The sequence below is a fragment of the Lactuca sativa genome, chromosome 3 (genome assembly GCF_002870075.4).
Source record: "Lactuca sativa cultivar Salinas chromosome 3, Lsat_Salinas_v11, whole genome shotgun sequence".
Taxonomy (NCBI): Eukaryota; Viridiplantae; Streptophyta; class Magnoliopsida; order Asterales; family Asteraceae; genus Lactuca; species Lactuca sativa.
In genome coordinates, this window is record NC_056625.2 from 276,489,869 (window position 1) to 276,516,521 (window position 26,653).

Below are 26,653 nucleotides of genomic sequence, written 5' to 3' on the forward strand. Positions count from 1 at the left end.
TCAAAACAACAAATTTTCACCAAGCTCTTAATCTCTTAAGTCCAAAGCCTAAAACTTCAAATCTGAACCTCATAAAGATTATAGTGGATAAAGTTTCCAACTTTATCCAAATCGAATGCTCAATCTTTCACAAACTCTAACTCTAACTCAAAATGAGTTCCAAAATGACTTGATTCCTTGCATGGATCCAAAGGAGTCCCAAACATGCATTCAAAAGGCCTTAGAAATGTTTAGAGGTCTATTAATGACAAGTCTAATGTTCCAAAGTTCTCCAAACTCCAAAAGCTTCTAGCATAAGGGACCAAAGAGACCAAGAACACATCTATATTTTAGATCTTAACATGAAAACACCTAAAGCAAGGATCTTGTTCACCTACATAGGTCCATAAACAATGTGGAAGGTTTGATCTTCTTTGAAATGGACTCATCACTGCATCAAATGACATCAGATGCTTCTTTTCTTCACCAACAATCCACTCAAGGCTCAAGATCTCCCAAAACATTCAAAAAGGGGGTAAGGCTTTACTATACGAGGATGGAGGTTGAAAGATAGATCAAACCCTAAAAATTTTGGTTCCTTAAATAGGGTCTAAAATCCAAGACCTAGGGGTTTGGGCCCTGGCGTCCACGCATCGTAACTCACCCCAACATCGTGTCGCTACTTATGACAAAACCTATATCTCGCGTCACTGATTCCACACCCCCCCCCCCCCCCCCCCCCCCAAATAAATTCGAGAATAACCCGTATCATAAATGGATGTTACAGTTTGCGACGAAATTTGTAACACGTGTCTACCTTGGTATATGTGGTGTCATTTTGTTTTTTCTGATTTTAGGAATTCTTTTGTAAATTTATTTTTTATATAGTTGCTACATGTTTGTTAAATACTTGATATATATTTTATACATGCAACCTATCATTCGTCAAATACGTTGTCGTGGCCGCAAAAACTAAGTTAATAATCGTACTAAGTTATAAACCTAAAAAAAAAAAAAAAAATCATGTTTTATTTCCTTAACATAATAACTTTACTCCATTCACGTGCGGATATAAATAGACCTCGATCTTCTTTACCAAATGTCTTTTGCTTCGTTCATTTTCCTTTACGTGTCCCCCAAATCTCTCTCTCTCATAGCAGCTTGGCCCCCGGCGGTGATCCACAAGATTCGGTGGTGTTTTTTCCATCACAAAACCTCATCTTCTTCCTGTAGATTCTCATATATTTCACCCGATCATAATCCACAGCCATGACTCCTGAGTAGTAAGTTCTTCGCCTTGCATCAATTTCAAATCTTTTTACCGATTGAGTCTTCTTTTAGTATGACCAATTCTTCTTCTTTTTTCATAATAGCCTACATAATTCTTCAATCAGGCGATTTATGTAATTGGATCGTGGTTTATAGATTTGATTTAGATGATTAAATTATGATATATGAGAGATGGATAAAGTTAGGGTTTTGAGTTTTTGACGTTTGATTGCTGTTGGATCGGGTTTGATCGTATATAATTTGTATACATATCGAGACGCGAGAGGGTAGATCACATAAGATACAAGCGATCTCATAATCTGCTACTCAAGAAAGGAGTATCAGATCAGGTGAGTTCGTAGTGTGTCAGATGGAGTATTAGGAGATAGATTCCAAGCCTTTTCTGCTCGAAATTGAGAGTTTGATGTTTGGTGCAAAATTTCTACCATAGGCTTTGGTCTTTTCTATCTGATGCAATAAGATTTTAATTGACCTAGCTTTGTTCTATAGCATAAAGCATTGAATGCTTGCTGTTTGCACTTGTCATTAAGGATCAATATATCCTTTTACCAGTGTTTTAGTCATTATAGAGAACAAACAACCTTGCTTTTGGTTTTGTTGCTTGTACAAGGTTAAGATTTGATAAGTTAGTTAGCGGTTTTTTCTTTAGAAAGTTTATTAAGAGATTAAGATCCAATTGAGAATCTTATTACTCAAGTCTTTTGTTGATGTGCCATTTAGCAGCTCTCAGTAGGCTACACATAGAGTATTCTAGTCATTATTTTATCATGTGTTACAATTTGATGCAAAATCTCAACCAGTGTGATTCAAGATATTTTGTTCTGTTTTTTTTTTCTCAGACACTATTGGAACCATATCATTCTGTTGATTTTAAAATCTAAATTATTATTTATTTACCACCATCATTATCTTTGCAGTGACTACCTATTCAAGCTTTTGCTTATTGGAGATTCTGGTGTAGGAAAGTCATGTCTACTCTTGAGGTTTGCTGTAAGTGCCTTCAATCTTATACACAATTCATCTTATTTAATCTACAAATGTTTATATTACTTCTTTTGAGATATCCCTTCAATCTCTTGATTTTCTTACCTTTTTTTTTTTTTTTTTTTTTAAATTTGTTATAGGATGATTCTTACTTGGACAGTTACATAAGCACCATTGGAGTTGATTTTGTAAGTAAACATTCCAACAAGTTAATTTATATAACCTGAATACAAATCTTGAAATTCAGTTTAACCTTTTTTTTTCTTAAATTTTCTGATAGAAAATCCGTACTGTGGAGCAAGATGGCAAGACTATTAAGCTTCAAATAGTAAGTTCATGTCATGTTTTTATCTCTAATTTAAATTACACAGAATCTTCTTTCTTTGATTTGTGATTATACTTTTTCTTTTTTTTTTTTTTTTTTTTTTTTACTAATGTGTAGTGGGACACTGCGGGGCAAGAACGTTTTAGGACAATCACAAGCAGCTACTACCGAGGGGCACATGGCATCATAGTGAGTGAACTTCTTGAATTACCTATTTTGCCCCTTGTGACATTATCATCTTTGCAAATTACTATTTGGTATTGACTTGAATCTATAAGCTAGTGTTAGTATCATGGAATGTAATGACTCATTCCATCCAACTAATTTCTTTATTTTGTCTATAATGAAGGGTATTTTAGACATTTGACAAAGTGATATATGATTTTTTTTTGTTGTTATGTGATCAGGTGGTTTATGATGTGACAGATCAAGAGAGCTTTAATAATGTGAAACAATGGCTGAGTGAAATTGATCGTTATGCAAGTGAGAATGTGAACAAGATTCTTGTTGGAAACAAATGTGATCTTGTTGCAAATAAAGTTGTTTCAACTGAAACAGCCAAGGTATAAATTTTTCTAAATTGTATGTATAATTAATTTAAATACCAAATTTATATTGTTTATATTTTATATTTTCAGGCATTTGCTGATGAAATCGGAATTCCTTTCTTGGAAACAAGTGCAAAAGATTCCACCAATGTGGAACAGGCTTTCATGGCCATGACTGCTTCCATCAAAGACAGGTACTCAATAATTTATAAATTTCCAAAAAAATATAAATCTTTTTTTGTAATGAAGTGGATTTTTTACATGCATAAATTGGTAAAAAAAAAAAGTTATAACAAGCTAAAAGTTGGCTTTATAAATTTGTAAGAAATTCAACTTTGTTGCATAAATTGGTGAAAAATAAGTCCAATGATCAAGTCATGAACACTTTCCAACACTAAACCCTAAAGGCGTGTTTGGTTTGCGGATTCCAACGGAATTGGAATTTGAGATTCCATTCAATGGTTGCCAAATAGACTTAATTTATTTTCATTCTTTCTTTTTTATTAAAGACCAAAATGCTCTTATTATATACATATATACTCTTGAGATAAATAGAAATATATTATTGAATTCCATTCTGGCGAACCAAATTTTCAGATTCCAATTCCGATTCCAATCTTGAATTTACCTATTTACCAACCATTAATTTTCAAGCCCTCCTCAAGAGTTCTTTACCTAACAAATCTTGGAGGGCATTTTAGACATTTACCATATGACAAAAACACTTTAGCACAAACACAATTTTCTTCCACAAATGGGAGTAGTACTCAAACTACAATTTTTCTAGGGCATTCTTGATGAGAACAAGGAGGGCATTCTCGTCTTTTGTCCTATGTCCATGTCAAATGCAGTTTAACTTGTTTTGTTATGTATTTTAAAGATTTGATGTATGGATGCAGGATGGCGAGTCAACCCTCATTGAATGCATCAAAGCCACCAACGGTCAACATTCGTGGTCAACCCGTCTCACAGAGCAGTGGATGCTGCTCTTAGTGTGATTGCTTGTATTTGGATGGATGACGTGGAAAAAAAAATGTAAAAGTATCGTTTGTGTTAGCCATGAACTCTTTTTTTTTTTTTTTTTTTTACTTTGTTGGGATTGTATAAAAGTCAAGAATTCTTTAGTTTAATGTTTTTAGTGGTTTGTTTGGTATGTCCAAAAAAAACACAAATTTGTTGTCATCGATTTATGTGTTTGATCAGATACTATTTCGAATTTGTTAAAATCGTGGTTTAAAGTTTTTATTTTTATGTTTTCATTGTTTATACTTTATATGCAATTAAATATATTTGAAGTCGATTTTACTTAAATCAAGTCTTATTCAAGAAATTTACCATTTTGCTAAAGCAGCCATTATTAACTTGTTGGTTTGTCAAATGTTGGTATGTATTATAGCAATTAAATGAAAACCAGAACATTTTTTCTTCTTTGTGGTCAAGAGGAAAAATCTCTAGTGAATTAAATATATTAAAGACAAAAATAAAAGAACAAAAAGGACACTTGAAAAGCAAAGTTTAAGGCTAAGGATATGGGGAATGGGACTCGTTAGGATGCATCACCCCCTGGCTTTAGCTTGCGTCAAGGGGCTCACTATGCATTTGACTAGGCATTTATCCCTCTTTTAACCAAATATTTTTAAAACTCAACCTTTTTTAATATAAAAAAGTCTCATTTTTACAATAATAATAATAATAAATAAAATCAAATTTTCAAAATTTTTTCTAACCACTATAAATAAACAATTAAACCTCAACATTTCACCACACATAAATACCATTCTTTCTCTAAAAAAAAATTCTCAATTCTCCAAATACATGTCTTTATCTAGCCAAACCAAAACCCCAAAGAAGAAACAAAAAAAAAAACTTCAAACCCCGGCAACACATCTTCACCAAACATTGTTATCGATTTTCTCTCGATCAACTCATCCATTCACCCGCTAGTTACTATTATCTGCTCCACAATTGTATCCATTTTATCCATACTTTTCTCAATTCCAATCTCAACCCATACCATTTTTCCAACCCAAACCCCAAACAATTTTCCTATCACAACCATACCCGATCCATGTCCCGAACTTGATCTGCTTGAGTCGGTTCAAGAAACTCAATTCAATGGATAATGAGTGTCACTTTACTAGTCAAGTATACCTGAAATGGAGGACTGTAAACAAAAATTCAATGGAGTTCAATGACATCTACATGAATGTGACTTGCAAGCCGCAAAACGATGCAAATGAGGTAAATGTCATAGCAAAAGCTCGTCAAATTTATAAGGCAAAAGTCGATAGAGCTTTTGCGAATGACGCGTTTTGGGAAGGTGTGAAGAATAAACCAAAATGGCTTGCTCTTAAAAGTGTTGATGATTTTGCGAGTATGTCCAAACGAAGTTAAACTTCCGAGACAACCCATAGTCAGTCTTCTTATGTGCATATCCGGATTGAACTGAACAATGACGATCCATATGAAGTGTCAACTTGTCCTATGGGACAAGATAAAGCAAAAAAGAAAGTTAAAAGGTGTTCAAAGTCCATCGAGTGAAATGGAGGCGACGAGGAACGAGCGTCAACAGTTGGACAGTAAGCTTGAAAAATATTTGGAAGTGGGAACGGAAAAAGAAAGGAATCATGTGCTAAAGTTTTTTTTCAAAAATGAAGCAAAGTTGTCCGAAAAGAATCATCGGAATGTGGCAAATACAAAGGCGGAGATTGCAAAACAATATAATTTGGATAAGTAGTAGGATTTATGTCTTAAATCTAGTTTTAAATTATGTTTTAGGTTGTGTTTTAAATTTTAAAGTCATGTTTTAATTTATTAAGCCGTATTTTAAGTTTTAATTTATTGTAACCTTTTTATTTAATATTAAATGTTTGCGTTTTATAAAAATATAATTTGTTCAAGGTTAAAAAATCAAAAATAAATCTAATGTACTAGGGGTACTATCACTCCTTATGAAATGTTAAAGAAAACATGTCAGTGAGTGACAACAAAAAGATGATATGGCAGCATAAAAAATGTTACCATGAAGCCGAACTTTAGAACGTAGGAAGATGAGAGATATAGGAAAAATCATACAACTAAAGCTAAGTACAAAAAAAAAGTCTTAACAATGCTCAAAATATTTTCCTTCCAACAATCTGATTCCATAAATATTGTCCAGGGGAACCTCCTCGACTTCCTTTTTCATTTTCCACTAAGATATTTGGAGAAGATGAATCTCGAAACTACTATCTTAGGGATAAGGGTAGATTTTTTGTTTTTTTTTTTTTCCAACCATTTGAAGCCATGATTATCAACACCATTGGTGGATAGCTCAATTGGATTTGAACTAGATATAAGAACCACATGGATGGGACAAATAGTGCGGCTATGGCCAAAAACTTCGCAATGGTCACATCTCTTGCGAATTTATCTCAAATTCACATACTTACTTACTAAGATCCACACATATAATTATCATTTAATTAGATTTATACACAGATGATGAGGTTCACACTGTGAATTTGAATGAATTGTAAGGTTAAAAAAAATTATTTTTTTCTATATTAATATAGATTTTTATTTACAGAGAACACAAAAATTTAATTTTTGATATATTCATTTTTATTTTTGACAATAAAATAAGTCCTATAAATTAAAAAACCAAAAAAAAAAAATGTTATAATCTTATGCATGCAACTAAAAATATACAACTTTATATTTGGTCGTCAATTGTCTGAATTTAGATGTTGAATTTTTTTTCATTGGTTCCTGTTAATTTATGATATATATATGGAAAATAAAAAGAACCCTAAAAATTATAAAATACATAAAAAAAATACTTAGAGACCACAAGTCTTTTTTTTTTACTTTATATATAAAAAAATCGCAGTTGTTTTTTTTTTCTTTTAATTCGTTGAAAAAAATTAAAATTTGATTTTTTTTTTCAAAAAAAATTTCAGCTAAATTATATAAAAGTTAGTGAATTTTAAGAAATAAAGTAAAAAAAATTGTGATCTCTAAGTATTTATTTATGTATTTTTAGGATTTTTTCCATTGAACCTAAACTTTTATATATATATATATATATATATATATATATATATATATATATATATATATATATATATATATATATATATATATATATATATATATATATATATATACACACACAATTTTAGCATACATATTAAAAATATATTTAATAATGTTTTTAAAAAGTTTTATTTTGGACCGATTCGTCTTTAAAGTTGTAAATGCCATGCTTTTAAAAAAGAAAATACAAGATCGAGTTTCAAAATAATTAATCTATAAAAAATAAAAATATTAATATAATCAATTATTATAGTTTTTAACAGAAAATTAACCGAACTCAAAACACCCCCAACTAACCCAAAATAATTAGTCTATAAAAATAAACTTTATTCTTTGGTTTTTGGTTTGACTCATTAATCTTAAGTTCATTACATAGTTGACTAGCAAAATTGATAATTAAAAAATAAATTTTTTTAGTAGTTGAATTGACATGTCGATCAATCAACATCTTTTTTTCTTTTTTTCTTTTAAAGATGTCAAGATCTACATAATGGAAAAAGTCCCCCGCTCCTTTAATAAAGGATTTAAAGAGAGTTATAAACATTTTTTATGCCTTTTCTATAACTTTCAACATGTTTGACATATTTTAACTTCATTCAACCTGTTTTTTTAGCCAATTATTTTATCGATCCCCACATACCCAAATCGCACATCTTCTATATCATTCCTTTAAAAGATGGACTCCACTGAGTTCTAATCATATCAAATAAACAAGACTGACAATCACATCTTTAACATCATATAACAAACCCAAAATTATCTTTAACATCATATACCATGAGTCGCAAGACAATTGAATCCATGATATTTTCTTTTTAACTTGATAAATTTAGTAATGACATGTCTAAAACGCCGATTCTTTTTTACCTAATCACTTAATGGATTAAATACATAATTTTGATAACTATAAGCATGACCCTTTTTACTTAAAACAGACATAATGATTCAATAGATTAAACCAAAAGAAAAAAAAAAACTTATATGCTATAACACTAGCCTTTCACTTATTCGTTCTTCTTTTTCCTTCGTAACTTCTAGAGTATAAAACTATAAATATTGTTGAAATGGATAATTATTATGAAACAAACCTAATGTATTTGGTAACATAAAGGTTATGTTGGTCTTGTTACTTTTGATAGCTTTAATAAAATTCAGACATTTGTTCATGTTCGTTTAAACAAACGCTTAAGGATTCCATTCAATGACCTTAACAAACAAACAGTATACTTTTCATTCAGAGCCTTATAAATCATTAAAGAGGTTATTACAAAATAATTTTTGTGTCATTTCCTCAAACATGCAATATTTTTAAACATCATTTATCAACAAAACAAAGGGAAGAAGCCTAAAAACCAATAAAAGGAAACCAATACATAAAAAGCATATAACAAAATACAACAAAAAGAAACAAGTAAAAATTGTCATCTATCTATTTCATAACAAAACTGAGAAACAAGCGTTTTGAGTTTTGACCCACAAATTAATTGGTCTCCATATGCCTCAAAATCTCTAAAAAAAAAAAAAAAAAAAAAAAAAAAAAAAAAAAAAACTTGAAAAGGTTCTCACAAAATAAACGACAAAACAAAGGTTACAAGTAGAGAGCATATAGGAAAAACCAATAAATCCACATTTAAAAACGTGACAAGTTTTTAGCAAACCCTTTTTTCTGACACATGAAAGTTTTATTAAAAAAACTTCCATTATTTTTCTTGTATTCCCGCCATTTTACTAAAACTTTTTTTTATAAAATCACCATGGCGGGCAGCAGGCAGCTCACTTGCCCCCCAGTGTCGGGAAGTGACTCGGGTCTTCAATTTTAGGAGCTTCCGGTGCATAGTTTGACGAACCACCACCACCACCACCACCACCGCTAAACCGCCCACCACCACCACTGCCGCCACCTCTAGCACCGCCACGTCCACGCCCACGGCCGCCAGGGTTGTAATATCGTTCGCCTTCAGCGGGTTTCAAGAACTCGTTGATGCTGAGTGACTAAGCAACAAAAAAAAACAATAAGGGTAAAATTGTCATTTTCAAAATTTCGACCAATTTGAATAAAAATATAACACTCAATGTTGTTACCTTTTTAGCCCTCTCTTCTTTCTCAGCAATCTCTTTACGTTTATCTTTCTCAGAACCCTAGAAAAACAAATCAATATTTGGTTACAATTTTTTTATAAAAAAATAAAAAAAATTGGAGATTAAAAAAATAAAAAAATCGTTACCAATTTAACAAAAACATCATCGTTGGTTTTCTTGTTGGAAAGCTGCTGCATGGATGCAAGCTCTTTGTCAACTTCCACTTTCCTTTCTTCAGTCTTTAGTGACTCAAGAGCTTTTCTTTTTTCCTCAAGAACTTTTTGATATTCTTCAAGTGTCATTTCCTGATTTACAAATACCAAAACCTTTTTAAAAAACATATTTCTTAAAAATAAAAAATAAAAAAATTGATATTTATTTACCTTATTCTCAGGCTCCTCCACACGTTCATTTGCAGGATTCTCTTTCTTCCCATCAACTGCTTCTTCTTCAGCATTTGGCTTTTCAGAAACCACGGTTTTCTCACCTTCAATCACTGCTTCCTCAATTTCACTATCAAAAAAAAAATATTTGTTTAAAAAAAAAGACAAAACTAATTATAAAAAAAGTGAAATAAATAAAAATTTTATACCGATTGATGTCATCAGCTTGTGTTCCCCAGTTCCCACGACCAGCTCCCTCGCGTTTGAATTCATTCCTGAACATAAAATAAAATGTTAAATGCAATAAATAAATAGCAATGTACTTTTTATATATTTTGTTATAGCTTTATATACTTTCATTTCTTCATATTAACTCATTTATCCTTTAAAATATTTTATGTATCAAATATGATTATAAAAACTACTTCAAAAAATAAGCGATTGAAAGTAGAATGATATAATTGGGTAAAGGGTAAAATGGTAAATAAAAGTTTTACCCGCGCCCGGTCCCACTACGGCGTTCATATGTCCGGCGAGGACGTTCACCCTCCTCTGAGTCTCCATTACCAAAAGAACCACCACGGCCGCCACGGTAACCGCCACGAGAACCACCATAACCACCAAGACTACCAGCGTTACGTCTCTCAAAAGATTTACCATCCGCCTCTTCACCACCACCACCACCACCACCGGAAAATCCACGATTACCAAAACCACCCTCGTTGTTTGATGAATCTCTATTGAATCCTCCACCACCACCACGGCCACGGCCATACCCACGGCCGCCACCACCACCACCACCACGGCCGCCATAACCGCCTTCGTTTCTTGATTCTCTCACTGCTCAAACCAAAAGAAAGAAAGAAACGTAAAGATTATTGTGATAAGAAATCAAATCAATTACTAAAGGGGAAAAGTGAAATTACTTATTTACCCCTACATTCCCTAATTTATACACTTTTATTAGCTTGTTAAGTAATGAGAATATGCCAGGCTCAACAAAATCAAAAGGCAATATTAAGAAAGAATCAATTTGAAAGACATACCAAGACACCCTTTTAGATGTTTTCCCAAATCTTATTATTTTTTATAGATTTCAAGTTGCAATATAATAGATATAAATTAAGATCCAAACACCCCCTATGGCTTATTGTGATTTAAAAAATATTGGCTTTATAATCTTTTTATCATTAATATATGCATCCACTAAAAGGATTTCAACACTAAAAAAACAAATCCAGAAACCCTTTTCCATGCTTCTCCAAATCTTGTTAATTTTTTATAAACTTCAAGCTGAAATAATCGTTATAAATTAACAACAAAACATCGTTTATGTATATTTGTGATTAAAAAATGGCCTTTTATTTTTTTATCGTTATAACTTGCCCACAATCTATTCATATTGCTTCCACTATGGATATATCAACACATCAAGCACAAAAAATCATACTTGAAATTGAATCGAGTTGAAAAATAGTTGATAAGACTAATGAATTATTTAACAATCTAAATCATCCAATTAAAAACATGTATATACATAAAAAAAAAGTATGTGAACGAATGAAATAAACTCAAAAACTCACCGGCTTGAGCTGGAGGGAGAGGTTTAGAGGGAAGTTTGGCCGAAGGCTTAGCCGGCGGCGCTGCGGTTTTACCGGCGGGAGCAGCGGGTTGAGCTTTCTTCGCCGGCGCAGAAACGATCTTTTGCACAAGTTGTGAAGGGTCGTCGTTGTCATCGTCTCCGAGCAAATCGAAAGGGTTCGCGGTGGCCATCTCTTCCTTTCTTTTCTTACACTCGTACAGAACCCTTTGAAACAAAGTTTCAGTCTTTGCAACAGATAAGAACCCTAATTCCAATTCGTAGTAGTCATGTCTAATTCAGATCGATTAACCCACAAAAACCCTACAAGTTGCTTGAAGATAGAGTGAACGAGAGAAAGGGTTTGGTGAAACCCTAGCCGCAATGCAGAGTGGAGATATAGAGAGGGTAGAGGATTGTGGAATAATTGAACCTAATCTATAAAAGTTTTGAAGTTTATTTCTGGAAAGGGGTTATTTTGTATTTTGATCCCTGTACTTTTAGTTATTTACAGTTTGACACTATTCTTTTCTTTGGCAATAGGAAATAAATATATATATTAAAATAAAAATCTCTTCCAAGTTGGGTCTTTTGAGTTGGATTGATTTGTTCGGTTTCAAACTTTATTCAACTACTCAAACTTTACAATCAAAGTCAGTTTCACTATTTGAGTTTTCATTTATAAAATAAAATATAATTTACCAGCTTCAGATATAATTTTTTTTATAAGAAATATAGTTATGAGTTAATGTTTTATTTGTTTCCCTTTGAAAATATTTGGTTTGAAAATCAACCCAAATTTTAATTTTAATTCACAAAATCAAAACATAACTCATACTAAAAAAAGATCTATGTAGTTATCTGGGGTAACCTGTGGTATCCTTAAATTTTCAGTTCCAGACGTAGTGAAAAAAAAATTGAGAATATTTTTTGTGTAGTGTATTTTTTTGGTACGCTAACCCATAAATTTACATGTGTTTTGGTTCCGTTACTGACCCATATACATATTTCAAATTTGGCCATTTAAGAGTAATTATTTCATCTCATGATAATTTGATATGCCTTTTAATATGATTATTAAGTCATTTAAGAATCAAAATCATATAATTGGTTGTATAAAGTGGTTGAATTTGGATACTCAAAGTTTTCATGCCTATGAGGATCACATGTGCCCATTCATCAAAGATATGCTTCAAACACTACAAGAAAATCACAAGACATTGAATTTAGCCGAAAATATCTCAAACTTGAAAGTGAGCATGAGAATTAGGGTATATAGCATGACAAAATAATTTATACCCAGTGAACTATATAACATAATATAATAAGATTTTTGGATGATAAAAAGTAATGAGAAAATATTCATAAGATATGTGGATTTATGAGGTTTTAAGATGCATGTTTTGTAGCGTTGTCTTTTGAGATATACTTGGGAGTCATTTGTGGTATTTCGGCAAAAGTTTTTGATATATATATATATATATATATATATATATATATATATATATATATATATATATATATATATATATATATATATATATAGAGAGAGAGAGAGAGAGAGAGAGAAAGAGAGTTAGGTTCATGTATAAAATCTAAATATTGTGTGAACGTGTGACTAATTATTGACCAATCAACATATAAGGGTAATTTTGGAATTTGATATATATTTATTTTTAATAACTAAAAATATAATACGCTATTTATAGAACTTCTCTTAAATCATGGATCAGTTATAATTTCTAATATACAACCTAAAATTTATGTTTCTTTCATCTCCATAACCCTACATCCATTGGTGGAGGCAATCTAATAAACCTGAAAAATAGAACCTTCATTCATCGCTTCACAAGTCATGTCGGTCAAAGGCTTGTAAATTTTTATTGCTCTCTGTCGCCTCAAAGCTCGACTCAACCTCCTTGCATCTCATCGGGTCATCGTTGTCCATGTCCATTATCGGACTGCTCAAACGGCGGTCACACTATTTGACGACCAATCAACTAGTCCGCTTCTTTGTCATTTTCAACTCTTCCTTTCCCTGTATGTATCTCCTTATTTCAATCTTTTCCTCATTGTGGTTATATGTCTCTAACTAACAGACTGAGAGAAGTTTATACAATTTAATATTAAAGACTTTTGAACCACGAAAGGTTTGTTTACATTACCTCTTATGTCAAAATATGTTTATCAAGAGTTAAGAAATCAACAAATACATCAAGGAGGTAATAATTCTATTCCATATTTGAACAAAGAAAGGTTTGTTTACATGACCTGTTATGCTAAATCATTTTTTTTTGTCAAAATGTGGATTAACAATGATATTCTCAAAGAATGTTAACATTTGAAATTCAAAAGTTAAATTTGAAATATTTTTCGTTTATATGTACTATTAAAAATTGTTGCCAAATGTTTTATTGATAATATAATTCTAAGAATGTCATATGAGAATAAAGAAGTTTTGTTTTAGAAACTTACATTTTAAGCTAACACATTCTGTAAGAATCTGATAGTTATTTATTCATAGATATTGTTTTCGTAAATTTTGTTTAGAATTGTTATCGTATCTTAAAGAATTCAGAAATTTTATTTATAAGAACTATTATCTCACTCTTAAATAATTCGGGATTTTGTTTCTCAAGAACTTTAGTTGTTTATAACAATTTAGGAATTTTTTTTACAATTATTGATTCATGGATTTTTGTTGTGGTTGGTTGTTATCTCATTTTTAGAGAATCTGATTGTAGATATAAGAGTTCAACAAAGATATATTGAAACTGATTCTTGAAGATGGAAGTTTGAAGAACGAAATGCATAATGGAAACTAATTATTGAATGAAGTTGTAAATAAAACATGTGTACAATAAGAATGTTTCATGTATTGTAATTTTTGTCCTTCTTTATTTTTATGTATTACTTTTAGAGAATGATTTTTTTTCTTCAAAAATGTAAGTTACACATTTGGATTGTGTCAATGTAATTTATGAACTTGTAATTCGTATCTTATGTAATATATTCTTAAAGAATTAACTTTAATTGTTAAAGAATTAACTATAACTCTTATAGAATTAATCATGGTTCTTTAAGGATATCTTATGAGAATGTCAATATCAACTATTCTCATCATCAATAAGTTTTAACTAAGTTAATTGATTCCTAATGTTTCTCATGAAATAGAACAAACTTTATTTTTGAAAATAATTCTTAACCATGAATATTGAATATTCGTCAAGAATATAATAAACTATATTCTTGTATTCTTAAAAAATTCAATACGTAAAAATTTATTATATCATATTGTTAGATAACACGTAAAAAAAATAATCAACTTTTTTTAAAATAAATCTCCAGATTTTACCAAGAATATTAAAGAATATTGTAATTAAATTAAAATGTAAAAAAATAGAATTTTATTCTTTTAAAATCTAATTTAAATTGCATCCATTAATATGCTCACTTTCCATAAATTATTGTTAACCAATTTGACTAATTTACCCTTATAATTAATTATGTGTAATTATATAATACATGCTAGCCCATGGTAATACCATGTGCCCCTAAGATCATAACCCTTTATGTTTTTTAATCTAATGATCAAAATTTAGTCATACACTCACACAATACTTATGATTCACATTTAATCATAGCCATGTATATATATATATATATATATATATATATATATATATATAGAGAGAGAGAGAGAGAGAGAGAGAGGAATTATCATTTAAGAACCTATAGTTTCCCGAAAACCCGAGAACCAAACAATGACCGTTAGATCAAAATAAAAGAGGGTCAAGATGATATGTGACATTTTTGTAAATAGTTAAGGAAAATAAGACACGAGGGTAAAGAAATTGGAATGAATCAATGACATTTTAAGAATTATCTTAATTCCCTGATTACACCTCTTATTTACGTCTCTCTCTCTCTCTCTCTCTCTCTCTCTCTCTCTCTTCCCCCTATTTCACGTCCTCTTCTTCACTGTCTTCCGTCTCCGTCCCTCCTCTCTTGATCGACCACCTCTACCTTTGCAACTAGTACAAATCTACTGTCATTCATCTACAAATCATCGATGAATAATCCACGATCCAAGAGATCGATTCCCGTCGTGTTCATCTTCGATTGCAGAAGTGTTCATCAAAAACCTAAATCGTTCGGTGGTGGATCAACTAGTTACTCGTGACAAGCTGACAATTCTTTTCTCTAATTCTCCATCTTCACCTTCATCGTCTGCAATGACACAAAATTGTCAGGCCATCTGTCTCTATTCCAGATTTACATTTTGAATTTGAAAATGTATCTTAAGAAATTGTTATACTTCATCTGCAATCGGTTTTACTACTGAATGCTAACTAGGTTTGACATATAAAACATCAAAATTCAGCTCTTTCTTTGGGACATATGTTGCAGTTTACATGTTTTGTGCTTTTCTAGGGTAAAAAGCGAAGTATATTTTCATAAACACTTCTGTGTTTACTGGGAAATTGAATGGTTAGAAGATTTGAAATTTATGTTAGAAAGTAAAAACTAGTTTTGTTGATTGTATAGATGTGGTAGGATCAGCAATAGGAGTGACAATATTTTCAGCCATGCTAGCTTCATGGGCCCTCACTTTCACCATCGGAGGTGAACGTCTTTTTGGGCATACATGGGATGAACTGGTAATGTATAATGTTGCTGGTAGATATGGTTTGACAGGTTGGATTTAGTGATTGGAATTGGAAAAACACTAGACTCATGACTCATTTTGTTTGAAACTCCAAGAGATAATATGAATTATGTATTATTCGACTTTTAGAAGTCACTTAAATACATATAGCTTGAATTTTTTATTCATGTCATCAAATAGGTACTCGTGACAAGCTGACAAATCTTTTCTCTAATTCTCCATCTTCACCTTCATCGCCTTCCACTGATTCTCATCGACTTCATACGGTACCTTGTTTCTTGTTTATATCATATCCTCACACTACATAAATATGTGTATTGTTTGCTTTCTGATTTTGGTTCTAGAAAGTTGTAATCGTATCGATTTTTTTTATTTAATTGATTTTATAGCGTAGGAGGTGGATGATCTTCCTATTCGTTTTTAAAGTTTTATGAACCTGGTGTTAGGTTTATAAAGTATATCGATGTGATTTAGAAATCGGTGAGTTTATTCAAATGTTGTTAGCTAATGATGTTTTTTCATAAAGTGAATGTAATTAAGAGCATATTTTCGATTTGAGACCTTGAATTTCACTTTATATAGACAAGAAGAACAAATTGTCATTTTGAGGTTTTGTGTTTCACAAGATTAAGGGGAGCTTTATGATGAAGTGTACTTTGATACACCTTTAGATTTCAAGGATAATTTAGATCAATGAACTTTTCTCAACATCTGCTTATCATGTATATGAGTCACGTGTACAAGTCAATCAGGAAATTTTGCCTCAACTCAGTGAGTTTTTGCATATGATTTTCATTTGTTCATGCTTTACAAAAACATTGTACTGATTATTCAACTATTTAAATCAATGGATAATCACAAAAATGAACAAAATACAAAAACAAAATATATTATTGATCTTAATTTTTCAACTTATTATTATTTAAAAAAAAATAACCTTATCTTGAATGTGATGTTTTCAAATGTTTCAGGTGACTTGTTGAAGTTTTTAAACGTGTCACTAGATGAAAAAATCTTTCCAACTACATATGGCCAATTGAAGTCTCCTATAAGAAAGCATCGTTTAAAGGTTATTTTTTTAAAATATTTTACCTTTATATGTTTTTTTTAAATATGCATAATAACAAATTTATATCAATAAGTAACAAACATCTAGTTGTAAATTGTGGAGTTCATTGCAGTTTTATTGAAAACTAGAAACAAAGTTACAGAAAAGGAATTAGTCATCTCTAGAACCATAAAAATAGTTCTTGATCTTTTCTTCAAGTAAGCCACAATCATGTCACAAAAATGTCAGATTTAACCATTTTCTAAATATAATTAATTAAACTCTATATATGGTGCATATTTTAATTGTTAAATTTTCCTATTTAGATACAAATAAAGTTGTGCATGGTTTTGGATATGGAAATTTCAACTCTAGGAAAGATTTAGCATTCCATACTATTGAAGACTCAAGACAACATCAAAGATTTAGCATACTTGTTATCAACAACTTCAACTCTTTTGTTCCTACTACAAAGTACAATTAAAACAAGTGGTTCACCTTATATGTCTCCACATTGTAGTCGCGCTTCACCAACCACATTGTTTAGTAGGATGACACAAGTAAGCTCTTTTTAACATTGTACTTTCATAATTTGCTTATTATAGCATCTTACTTTCATTTTTTCCTATTATAGTATTTTACTTTTAAAAAAGTGAAAGTATAATGCTATACTTTGGTAGATTATTCAAAGTATGATAATGCCTAAATAAGAAAAGAACTGAAAGTGCAATGTTGTAATAGAAATAAATGAAAGTAGGATTCCTATGTAAATCACAATTATATGCGATTACATGTAAATCACACCTAATTCACATGTAAATCAGAAGTGAATTACATATGAGTTACATGTGATTCATATGTAATTTACATACTAATCACATGTAATTCACAAGTAAATCACAAGTGATTCACATGTAAATTACATGTGACTCACATGTAATTCACATGTGAATCACAAGTGAATCACATATGAGTTACATGTGATTCATATATAATTTACATATGGATTACATGTGATTCACATGTAAATCAGGTGTAATTCACATGTAAATCACAAGTGAATTACATATGAATTACGTATATATGTACACATTCATATATTAATCACATGAAAATCACATGTAATTCACATATTAATCACATTTTATTCACATGTAAATCACATGTGATTCACATGCGATACACATTTGAATCACATGTGATTCACATATGAATCGCATATGATTCACATGTGAATCACATGTGATTCATATGTGTATCACATGTGATTTACATATGATGTCATATGTGAATCGCATATGATTCACATGTTAATCACATATGTATTTTTGTGATTGTTTTTGCATCAATCATTTTTTTCCTTATAGATTTGGAAGAAATTTTGGTGAATATTGAAGAGGTGAAAAATGATAAATTGAAGAAAATAAGGAAATATCAACACGAAGACATGGAAACACTTTGAAATTTGAAACATTTTGTACTTTTTTATATTTTATTTTGTATCGAATAAAATTCTTGTACTATTAGGTTTATAGATTAATTAATAAACATGAGATTTTTTTATGATTTAATTACAAATATTATAGGATAAGAAATATGTATATATATATTTGAAAATATATGCATATATGTACCTAAAACTTTGATTTTTATTGTTAAAAAAACAAGAGTATTTTTTTTTTAAAAAATATTCTAGTTCTTTTTTTTTAATTTATTGATTTTTAAAATGTACTTTAAAAAAAATACAGTTTTTTTTTAAATTGCAGTTTATTATTAAATGCATTTTTTTAAAAAAAGTGCAGTTTTTGTTTTAAAAAACTTGCAGTTTTTCTTTTTTTTCTTTTTTTTTTTTTGCGGATTTTTTTATTTAAAAACGCAGTTTTTAAAAAAAAGTGCACCTTTTTTTTTGAAAAAAATGAAAAAAAGTTGCAATTTTTTTTTGAAAAATTTGTAGTTTTTTTATTTATTTATTAAAATTGATGTTTTATTTTTTTAAATAGAATGCATTTTTTTTAAAAAAATTTTTTTTTGAAAAAATTACAGTTTTAAAAAAAAGAGTTTTCATTTTTTTTTCAAAAATTCATGTTTTCTATATAAAATTAAAAAAATCTGCACTTTAATTTTTTTTTGAAAAAAACTATATTTAAAAAAATCCGAAAATTTGATTTTCTATGTAACTTTTTAAACATTTATATTAATATGATCAACAACACAAAAAATTAAACATTAAATGAGATTGGTAAGATGACGATCATGTTCTTAATGAATTAATTTTGATCCATCGTTCCACTTTTAGTTCTCTGGTTCTCGAGAAACTATGAGTTCTCGACCGATCTTCTATATATATATATATATATATATATATATATATATATATATATATATATATATATATATATATATATATATAAAGAGAGAGAGAGGATGATTCAATTGATAATGAGAGAATCATTCTCAGCCACTCATTTAATGGGCTTAAAAAACATTAAAATACAGTGACAAACTTGTAAATAATCCAAAAACATTAAACCGTCAGGGCACTTTGTAATTTTATCGCATAGTAAATCTTGACAACAAAACCATTATTTCCCTCATCGAACACATCATCATTTCTCCATAACAAGAAAATCATTTGGAGAAGGATTCAATCACCGAAAGCATTCTCAAGCATTCTCACTGTTGACTATGAAAGGTAATCATCGACGTTTTTTTCTTCGATTTTTAATGATTTGTAATCATTTCTAAACTTATCACTTGATTACTTGAAATTTTTCGAAAGTATCTAGAAAATGTCACGATCATGGTGATTTCAAATATTCAAACGAAATTCAAATATGATATACGAATCTCAATGAAACATCGTTCGAAGTTTCGCGTTAACTAGGTTCCGATTCCTCATTTTTCGTGAATCCGATTTCAGTTCGAGCTAATAGTACTGGAATAGTAAAATCAAATGCTAAATCAAAGCCTGTGTTTAGGAACATGCTCAAAATTAATTTACGAGATGTGTAGCTATCTCAAACTGAGCTATGTAGTGTTTGGTACTAGAAAAAAAAATCAGGTATATACCTACTTAAAAATCTTAAAACATGCATAACTTTCTCATACGATATCCATTTTAGACGTTATTTATATATATGAAATCTTGAGAACATGTTCTATCCAATTTGATCATCCATGTCCCCCATGTAGGTCAAATGCGGAAATTTGATTTTAAGGCATCAGATGTCAATGATTTTTTATTTGCTTCCTGTTTGATGACGATGGTAAACTTTTCGAGCGTTTTAAGGTATCCCGAAGGCATTTGTGAGTAACATGATCTCATCTGTACTTAAAATCATCGAGGTACTATGTTGTAGGTCCTACTACAATGTGTTTCACAGTAAATTGACTGTCAATAGTTTTAGACCTAAATTTTGAGATGTCACATAATGTGACCATAAAAAAGTAGTGATTTTTTTCTTTCGGATTACAAATGCATAACTAAATTATTCGGTTACAAAATACGAGCAATACATTGTTTAATAATTCTCATTAAGGAGACAGTGTAAGAGGATTCACCGTATCAGTTCTATATGTAGCTTAATACATTATAGAAGTCAAATCAAAATTAACTAGTTGGTGAATGTCTTACATGATAAAAGATCTCAGTGCCACTATCATGTGCCCGTAAAATATATAACTTTTTTTTAACCATTTCCCACATGTATAGATCCTACGATTGAGATATACAAATTCAATCTATAAAAGATTCATAACTTCAAAGATGAAGCTAAAGATGTGTCTTGCTTGACAAACTTAAGACTTTTGCATCTTCTTATGAAGAATATTCTTAGCATAACATGCAGGATCAAGAAAAATCTCCCCTGTGCAAAAAATAACATTATTGTCATTAAACGCTAAAAGTAGTTATCCTTAAATAACGATAAATAATCTATAAAAATGTATTTACACATGATGAATCGACTTTCAAACATATGTTGAACTGCCTCACGGACAACCTTAATGTCTTTCGTTATTGGTAAATATTATGTACCCACCGATAACCTTTTCACGACCATGGGAATATCAATTGTCATTACATTAAAATGAATTATAAGGAAAAGGCCCTTGCCCATTTCACAAGAGCGATATTGTCAAGCCAGACAAGTTCATTCTCGTTAATTTGATTGATGATTACATGTTGAAGTCTACCCAAACACAAATGAAAAATCATACATCCTATAAGTTTTGCATGTATGCTAGAACAAAAGTTCCACTACGTTGTGCAACCAATTATAACCTATAAATTCTTAGCTTCATTCCTACAATAATACACATGCTATGAACATGAGAAGCCAATACTAAGGGCTAAGTTTATGGAATTGGACACGTCGCTTATGAAGGCGACTTACTTGGTGCCCATAAGGCATTTCTTCAATCTCTCAAGGAACCAAGTCCAAACGTCGTTTGAGGTGTTGGAAAGACAAATTTATATTAGGTTCCCACCAACAACATATTTGATTTATAACATTATATTGAACAATATATACCTTTACAATTGGATCATTATCCAACAAATATAGACGTATATGAGCTGAAAGTTGAAGAATAATCTTTTTTAAATACTTCACATCGCCCTCATCATCTATCTATATAACATGCTTCATTATGAAGTGTTGGAATGACAAGTTTATATTAGGTATATCTTCCAAACTTTTAATTTATTTTTCCAAACTTAATAAACATGGGAAATTTATATCGAACAAAATTTCAACACCAAAGTTTACAACAAACGTTGTAACGTATGTAAATTTGCTATCTTTCAACAATAAAATACTCATCTTTAATAATTTAAGATGTTTTTAACAAAATAAAAAAGGGTAAGCTGTTGAATTTGCTAACAAAATCAGACAAATAAATTTGGAAAAGTTTGTTAGCAAAACCAAACAAAGGAATATGCAAAAATTTGCCAACAAAACCAAGTCACCACCTGCAAAAACCTAGATTTTTGCAAATATATGTCTTTAAAAATCTAGAAAACAAAATAAAATCGCTGACCATCTAAAGTTTTATAGGAGTCGACCTACGAAAATTATGACTATTTTGGTCAATTTGCTAATATTTGACGAATTTTTAGAAAACAGTTGGTATGATTAACCTAATAAAGTCATATTTTGTTTGTGAATCAAAATATCAAATGCAACATAATAACTCATAATAGTCGAATAGTCTCGGCTACCTTGTATTTGTTGACCAAGACTATAATTTCAACGAAATTTTGATTGTGAGCCAAACAACTAAAAAAATAAAAATTGCTTCATGTTTCTAACATGTGTCGGGTAAAGAAATGGCTAAAGGCTAAACGTTTAATAAAAAATGCTTCATTTCTAGTCTCTCGTGGTTTTAAAACCACACATTAGGATCTTAAGATTACAAAAACTAATACATGTTTGTGGTTTGATTTTGATCTAAAACCTGACCATATATATATCACTAGTGATATTAAAAGTTATAAAAAGTTACAAGCAAATAATCCAAAAAAAAAGAAAGCTTTTAGAAATGGATCCGCAGATATTCGAAAAAAAGATGCATCGTGAAGGGCTCAAATTTAGGGACTATTTGTGGATTCATCAGCAAAATCAACCCAGCAGCAGAAGAGGCATATACCTCTACACACCGACCACCAGACTGATTCCAAAGATTTGGGGGTGAAAATCCCCACAAAATCAGGCGCTAATGGCAGAAGAAGAGGAGGTATTGATCGAAGTCGAAGCTGCAGAATCGGTGTATGGCGACGATTGCGTAGTTCTCGAACAATACCCTCCTCATCTCCACCTTCTAATCAAGCCTCGAACCGCAGATGTTTCCTCTCAACAGGTTTCTATTAAGATCTCGCAGTTTCCGTTTTTTACTTGCTGATATACTCCATCGATCATTCGAAAAGGAGCTAATTTGTGCCGGATATATTAAATTTTAAAATTAATTGCAGTTGTTATAAAGCTAGTTGTACAAGGTCGTATGTACATGTTTGAATTCTTATTTTTTTGAGCTATGTGATGATTTCGTGCCAATTAGATGAAAGAGCTGGAGTTGTGTATTCTATTTTGTTATGTAATGAACTAATGAACTAATGATTAAATCTTTGGTGAATGAACATTGCGCATTTATCCCTAGGGTTACTAAATGTACCACAAACCTCAAGATAGCTTCAAATTTTGTTTGCAACTTTGCATTAGTTATTTCCTTTTAACATCCAGTTAAATTATTTGACATTCTTGATAGTGATAAATCTCAAGTACACTCATGTTCTTCTTTCTCTTTGCAGTTTGTTGAAGCAGTTATTGGGATAAAAGCAAGCTCTAAGGTACTTGTAGTTTAACTTAAATCAATAGCATGGTGAAAGTAGGTTATGATTTTCTCTATTTTTATGGCTTTTTATTATACTCACTCTCTTTCTTTTAACTTCAGTATCCAAATGAACCTCCAGAAATTATGATTATAGAATCCAAAGGTTTAGATGAACAAAGGCAAAAGCATCTCATAACCAGTATCCATGAAAAAGCATGTGAACTCTCTTCAAACTCAATGCTTGTAGCACTTTGTGAGGTATCATTGTCATTAAAAATTCTGTAAGGACCTATTTTAATTTTTAGCAAATATAAATCTTTATTGATGTAGTTGAATTTTTACTAGGAAGCAGTTGAGAAGCTCACTAGCATGAATCACCCTGATGGAGATTGTCCTTTGTGTTTATCTCCTTTGGTTGTTAATGAAGAGAGTGCTTCAAATATTTCTCTACCTTTTATGAAATTAATGTCTTGTTTCCATTGCTTCCATTGGTAAATAAAAATATCTTATTCTTCCCTAAATTCTTATGAGCAAAAGCAAATGATGTCTTTGTGAATTATGAGCTCTAATTTTGTTCATCTTATGCAGTGAGTGCATTATCAGGTGGTGGAATTGGCTCCAAATGCATCAAGAAGTTGATCATCATGCTAATTCATCTACACATGCACACCAGATTAAAACTCAACCAGGTATTCTACTTAAGGGTATTAAAAATGTATTATTATATGCTTTTTATTTGACTATAAGTTGACCAAAAGTATTGTACTTAAGGGTACCAAAGGTGGGCCCTACAGATTCACAAAAAAGCATATCAAAGTTTCTCCCAATTGTAGCAACAAATTAAATGTGGATCACCTTTTTCTTTCTTGTCACTAGTAAAAAGGGTATTTTAGACATTTGACTAATATGTTTATTGAACAGAAATGCAAAAAAACATGGAAGATCGAATGGGAATCTGCCCTGTATGTAGAAAAGTGTTCCATTCCAAAGACATTGAACATGTGCTCAACTTAGTGGGGACTTACTCTCAATTGGTATCTCCACAAAATTATAATTTACTTTTTTTTTTTTTCCTTATTATACAAATCATTATTATTCATATCACAAAATCATCAAAATTTCATTACTTTTGAGATTCATGTTGCATAAATTTGTCCCTAAAGTTTAAAAAACATTTGAGAATGTGACAACAAATTTTAAAATTTTGGGACTAACATTTTTGAATGTCTGTTTAATAGTTGCTGATTGAGTCAGATCCAACCTCTTATCAGACCTGTAAGAGGCATATCAAACTCATACATTATAAAAAATAAATTTCAGAGTAAATTACACGAATGGTCCCTATGGTTTTGGGTAATTTGCACGTTTGGTTCCTAACTTATTTTTTTTTAACTTGGAAGGTCTTTACTGTTTGTTTTTGTTGCGTGCTTGGTCCCTGTCTTACCTAAAAATACTATTTTGCCCTTGATTTTTTAATTTATTTAAATAAACACACCCTCAACCCCACCTCCACCTTACCTTACCTACCCCACCTTATATAAATAAATTAAAAAATCAAGGTCAAGATAGTATTTTTAGGTAAGACAGGGACCAAGCTTGCAACAAAAACAAACAGTAGGGACCTTCCGAGATAAAAAAATAAGTTAGGGACCACACATGCAAATTACCCCAAACCATGGACCATTCGTGTAATTTACTCTAAATTTCACAATTTTGATCAAGATCAAATAAAAAAGAAACAACCATGTACATACAAAGTCTGTTATCTTTTGGACCAAGCGAACAGTCTGCATGTGAGTAAATGACCATTTTACCCTTGGATTCAACTTTCAGAATCTTGATGACACCGAAGATACAAAAAACGATACGATTCTTAATTCGGATTCAGAAAACACAAGGCGAGAAAAGTTCGAGGCTACGATGAAGCTACAACAGGAGAACAATGGCTTAATCGAGCCAAAAAAGACTGAAGTTCTCATGCCCGGAATGTTTCTTCCCCGCCCCACCACCACCACCACCACCACCACCACCACCGCCGCCGGAGAACAGGCGGTGAAATCTGAGACGGATAATGGTGTTCCGGCGAATAAGCCGAGTGGTAGTCACCGGAGAAGCTCAGGGCCGAGAAGCAAGTATAGAGGAAGAAATTCAAGAACTCAAGTTAATAATAATAGACAATGGGTTGTTAAAGATAATGGAAATGTTTAGTGAATGTGTGTTTTTCAATTTTTTAAATTTGTGGAAGAAAATTACAAATTTTGTCCCTCTACTTGTGAAAATTGCGGATGTGGTCCTTCAACTAAGGGTTTTGTACTTAATAGGTCCCTGACTTGCGAGGCAAATTAACCTTCAAGGTGGTGTTCGGAATTAGTTACTTTTATTTATATAACCTTGAAATATTTCAATTAAATTAACCTTTTTTGTTATTTTCTGAATATAATTAGATCTTTTGTTATAATTCTATTTTAAGATTCGTGGTATTTTATTTTTGTTTTTGCTTTTGCTTTTGCAACCAATTTTCAAAGTAATAAAAAGTTTGGCTATTTGACATAGTATATATAATGTATATTTCAAATGTGTTGAAATATAATTTATTTGATTCAAGATTATTTTTATAAAATAACATTTTGTATTTGTTATTTGTTATTTTAGTTTAATTTTGTTTCTAGCTATATGATTTCATTCCCTCGTTCCATTACTTTGTTCATTACAAGCTTTTATGATTTCATTGAACACATTTAACTGGTAACTTTGAAAAAAAAAAGTAGCAAAAGGGGTATACGTTGCTATATTAATTTAGTGAGAAGTTAATATTTTGTATACATATATGTAATTCCATTAAACAAGTGGCAAATTAGGATAATACTTCAGTTTATGTATATTGTATAGTCTTGATAGCTTGTGTTTAGTTGCATCAAATTATAAGCAAGTTTTAACTCTGGTTAATAAGAATGTGAAAATAGGAATCTTAAGAGTTAAAGACTAGTTCATTAAGGTGTGAATCCTTTGGGAATGAAAGTGAGCTTGATAATGTCTAGAATAAAAGTCTTGGCCCAATACATTCAGCAACAGAATGAGGTTCAGGCCCAATCATTTTCAACATCTAGTTCTCGCCTTCTCGGCCTGGTAAAAAGATAAGAATAATAATAAAAAAAAAACAAAAACAAAAATAGTTTTTCTCTTATTGCTAATTATAAATATATACAATAATTAAACATACGATTTGTGCTACCTAAAATGCACCATGTACAATAAGCAGCTGCCGGAGCTTTGAATTGCTTTGAAATTAATTTACTTAAATTGCCCTTATAGTTTTACCGTTCTATTCATAAGTCACCCATGTACAAACCATTTTTTTTTTC

At 30.6% G+C, this 26,653-nt stretch overlaps 3 protein-coding genes across 3 annotated transcripts; 2 read left to right on the top strand and 1 right to left on the bottom strand.

Annotated features, from left to right (window-relative positions):
- The first annotated feature begins 1,070 nt into the window (after positions 1-1,070).
- On the top strand, positions 1,071-4,371 carry LOC111917666 (ras-related protein RABD2c). Its single transcript, XM_023913333.3, has 8 exons — positions 1,071-1,262; positions 2,187-2,259; positions 2,394-2,441; positions 2,534-2,581; positions 2,696-2,767; positions 2,986-3,141; positions 3,217-3,320; positions 4,026-4,371. The coding sequence occupies exons 1-8, from the start codon at positions 1,249-1,251 to the stop codon at positions 4,117-4,119; spliced, it is 609 nt and encodes a 202-aa protein (XP_023769101.1). The 5' UTR covers positions 1,071-1,248; the 3' UTR covers positions 4,120-4,371.
- Positions 4,372-8,809: 4,438 nt separating this feature from the next.
- LOC111917665 (RGG repeats nuclear RNA binding protein A) lies at positions 8,810-11,676 on the bottom strand. Its single transcript, XM_023913332.3, has 7 exons — positions 11,249-11,676; positions 10,163-10,505; positions 9,875-9,940; positions 9,666-9,795; positions 9,429-9,587; positions 9,286-9,342; positions 8,810-9,195 (listed from the first exon to the last, which is right to left on the bottom strand). Exons 1-7 carry the CDS (start codon positions 11,436-11,438, stop codon positions 8,977-8,979), a joined length of 1,164 nt encoding a protein of 387 aa, XP_023769100.1. The 5' UTR covers positions 11,439-11,676; the 3' UTR covers positions 8,810-8,976.
- Positions 11,677-22,472: 10,796 nt separating this feature from the next.
- LOC111917664 (uncharacterized) lies at positions 22,473-25,717 on the top strand. The gene is made up of 7 exons (XM_023913331.3): positions 22,473-22,820; positions 23,269-23,307; positions 23,412-23,549; positions 23,637-23,782; positions 23,880-23,980; positions 24,213-24,325; positions 25,125-25,717. The coding sequence occupies exons 1-7, from the start codon at positions 22,680-22,682 to the stop codon at positions 25,497-25,499; spliced, it is 1,053 nt and encodes a 350-aa protein (XP_023769099.1). The 5' UTR covers positions 22,473-22,679; the 3' UTR covers positions 25,500-25,717.
- The last annotated feature ends 936 nt before the right edge of the window (positions 25,718-26,653 follow it).

What these genes read in the sequence shown, in the direction of transcription:
- LOC111917666 (XM_023913333.3), top strand. An exon ending in AGACTATTAAGCTTCAAATA is followed by an intron (nt 2,582 to 2,695) that starts GTAAGTTCATGT and finishes ACTAATGTGTAG; the next exon opens with TGGGACACTGCGGGGCAAGA. An exon ending in ACTGCTTCCATCAAAGACAG is followed by an intron (nt 3,321 to 4,025) that starts GTACTCAATAAT and finishes GTATGGATGCAG; the next exon opens with GATGGCGAGTCAACCCTCAT.
- LOC111917665 (XM_023913332.3), bottom strand. Translation starts at nt 11,438, where the DNA reads ATGGCCACCGCGAACCCTTTCGATTTGCTCGGAGACGATGACAACGAC. An exon ending in TCTCCCTCCAGCTCAAGCCG is followed by an intron (nt 10,506 to 11,248) that starts GTGAGTTTTTGA and finishes TGGTTTGAGCAG; the next exon opens with TGAGAGAATCAAGAAACGAA. An exon ending in ATGATGTTTTTGTTAAATTG is followed by an intron (nt 9,343 to 9,428) that starts GTAACGATTTTT and finishes TTGTTTTTCTAG; the next exon opens with GGTTCTGAGAAAGATAAACG.
- LOC111917664 (XM_023913331.3), top strand. Translation starts at nt 22,680, where the DNA reads ATGGCAGAAGAAGAGGAGGTATTGATCGAAGTCGAAGCTGCAGAATCG. An exon ending in CAGATGTTTCCTCTCAACAG is followed by an intron (nt 22,821 to 23,268) that starts GTTTCTATTAAG and finishes TTCTCTTTGCAG; the next exon opens with TTTGTTGAAGCAGTTATTGG. An exon ending in TGGGGACTTACTCTCAATTG is followed by an intron (nt 24,326 to 25,124) that starts GTATCTCCACAA and finishes TTCAACTTTCAG; the next exon opens with AATCTTGATGACACCGAAGA.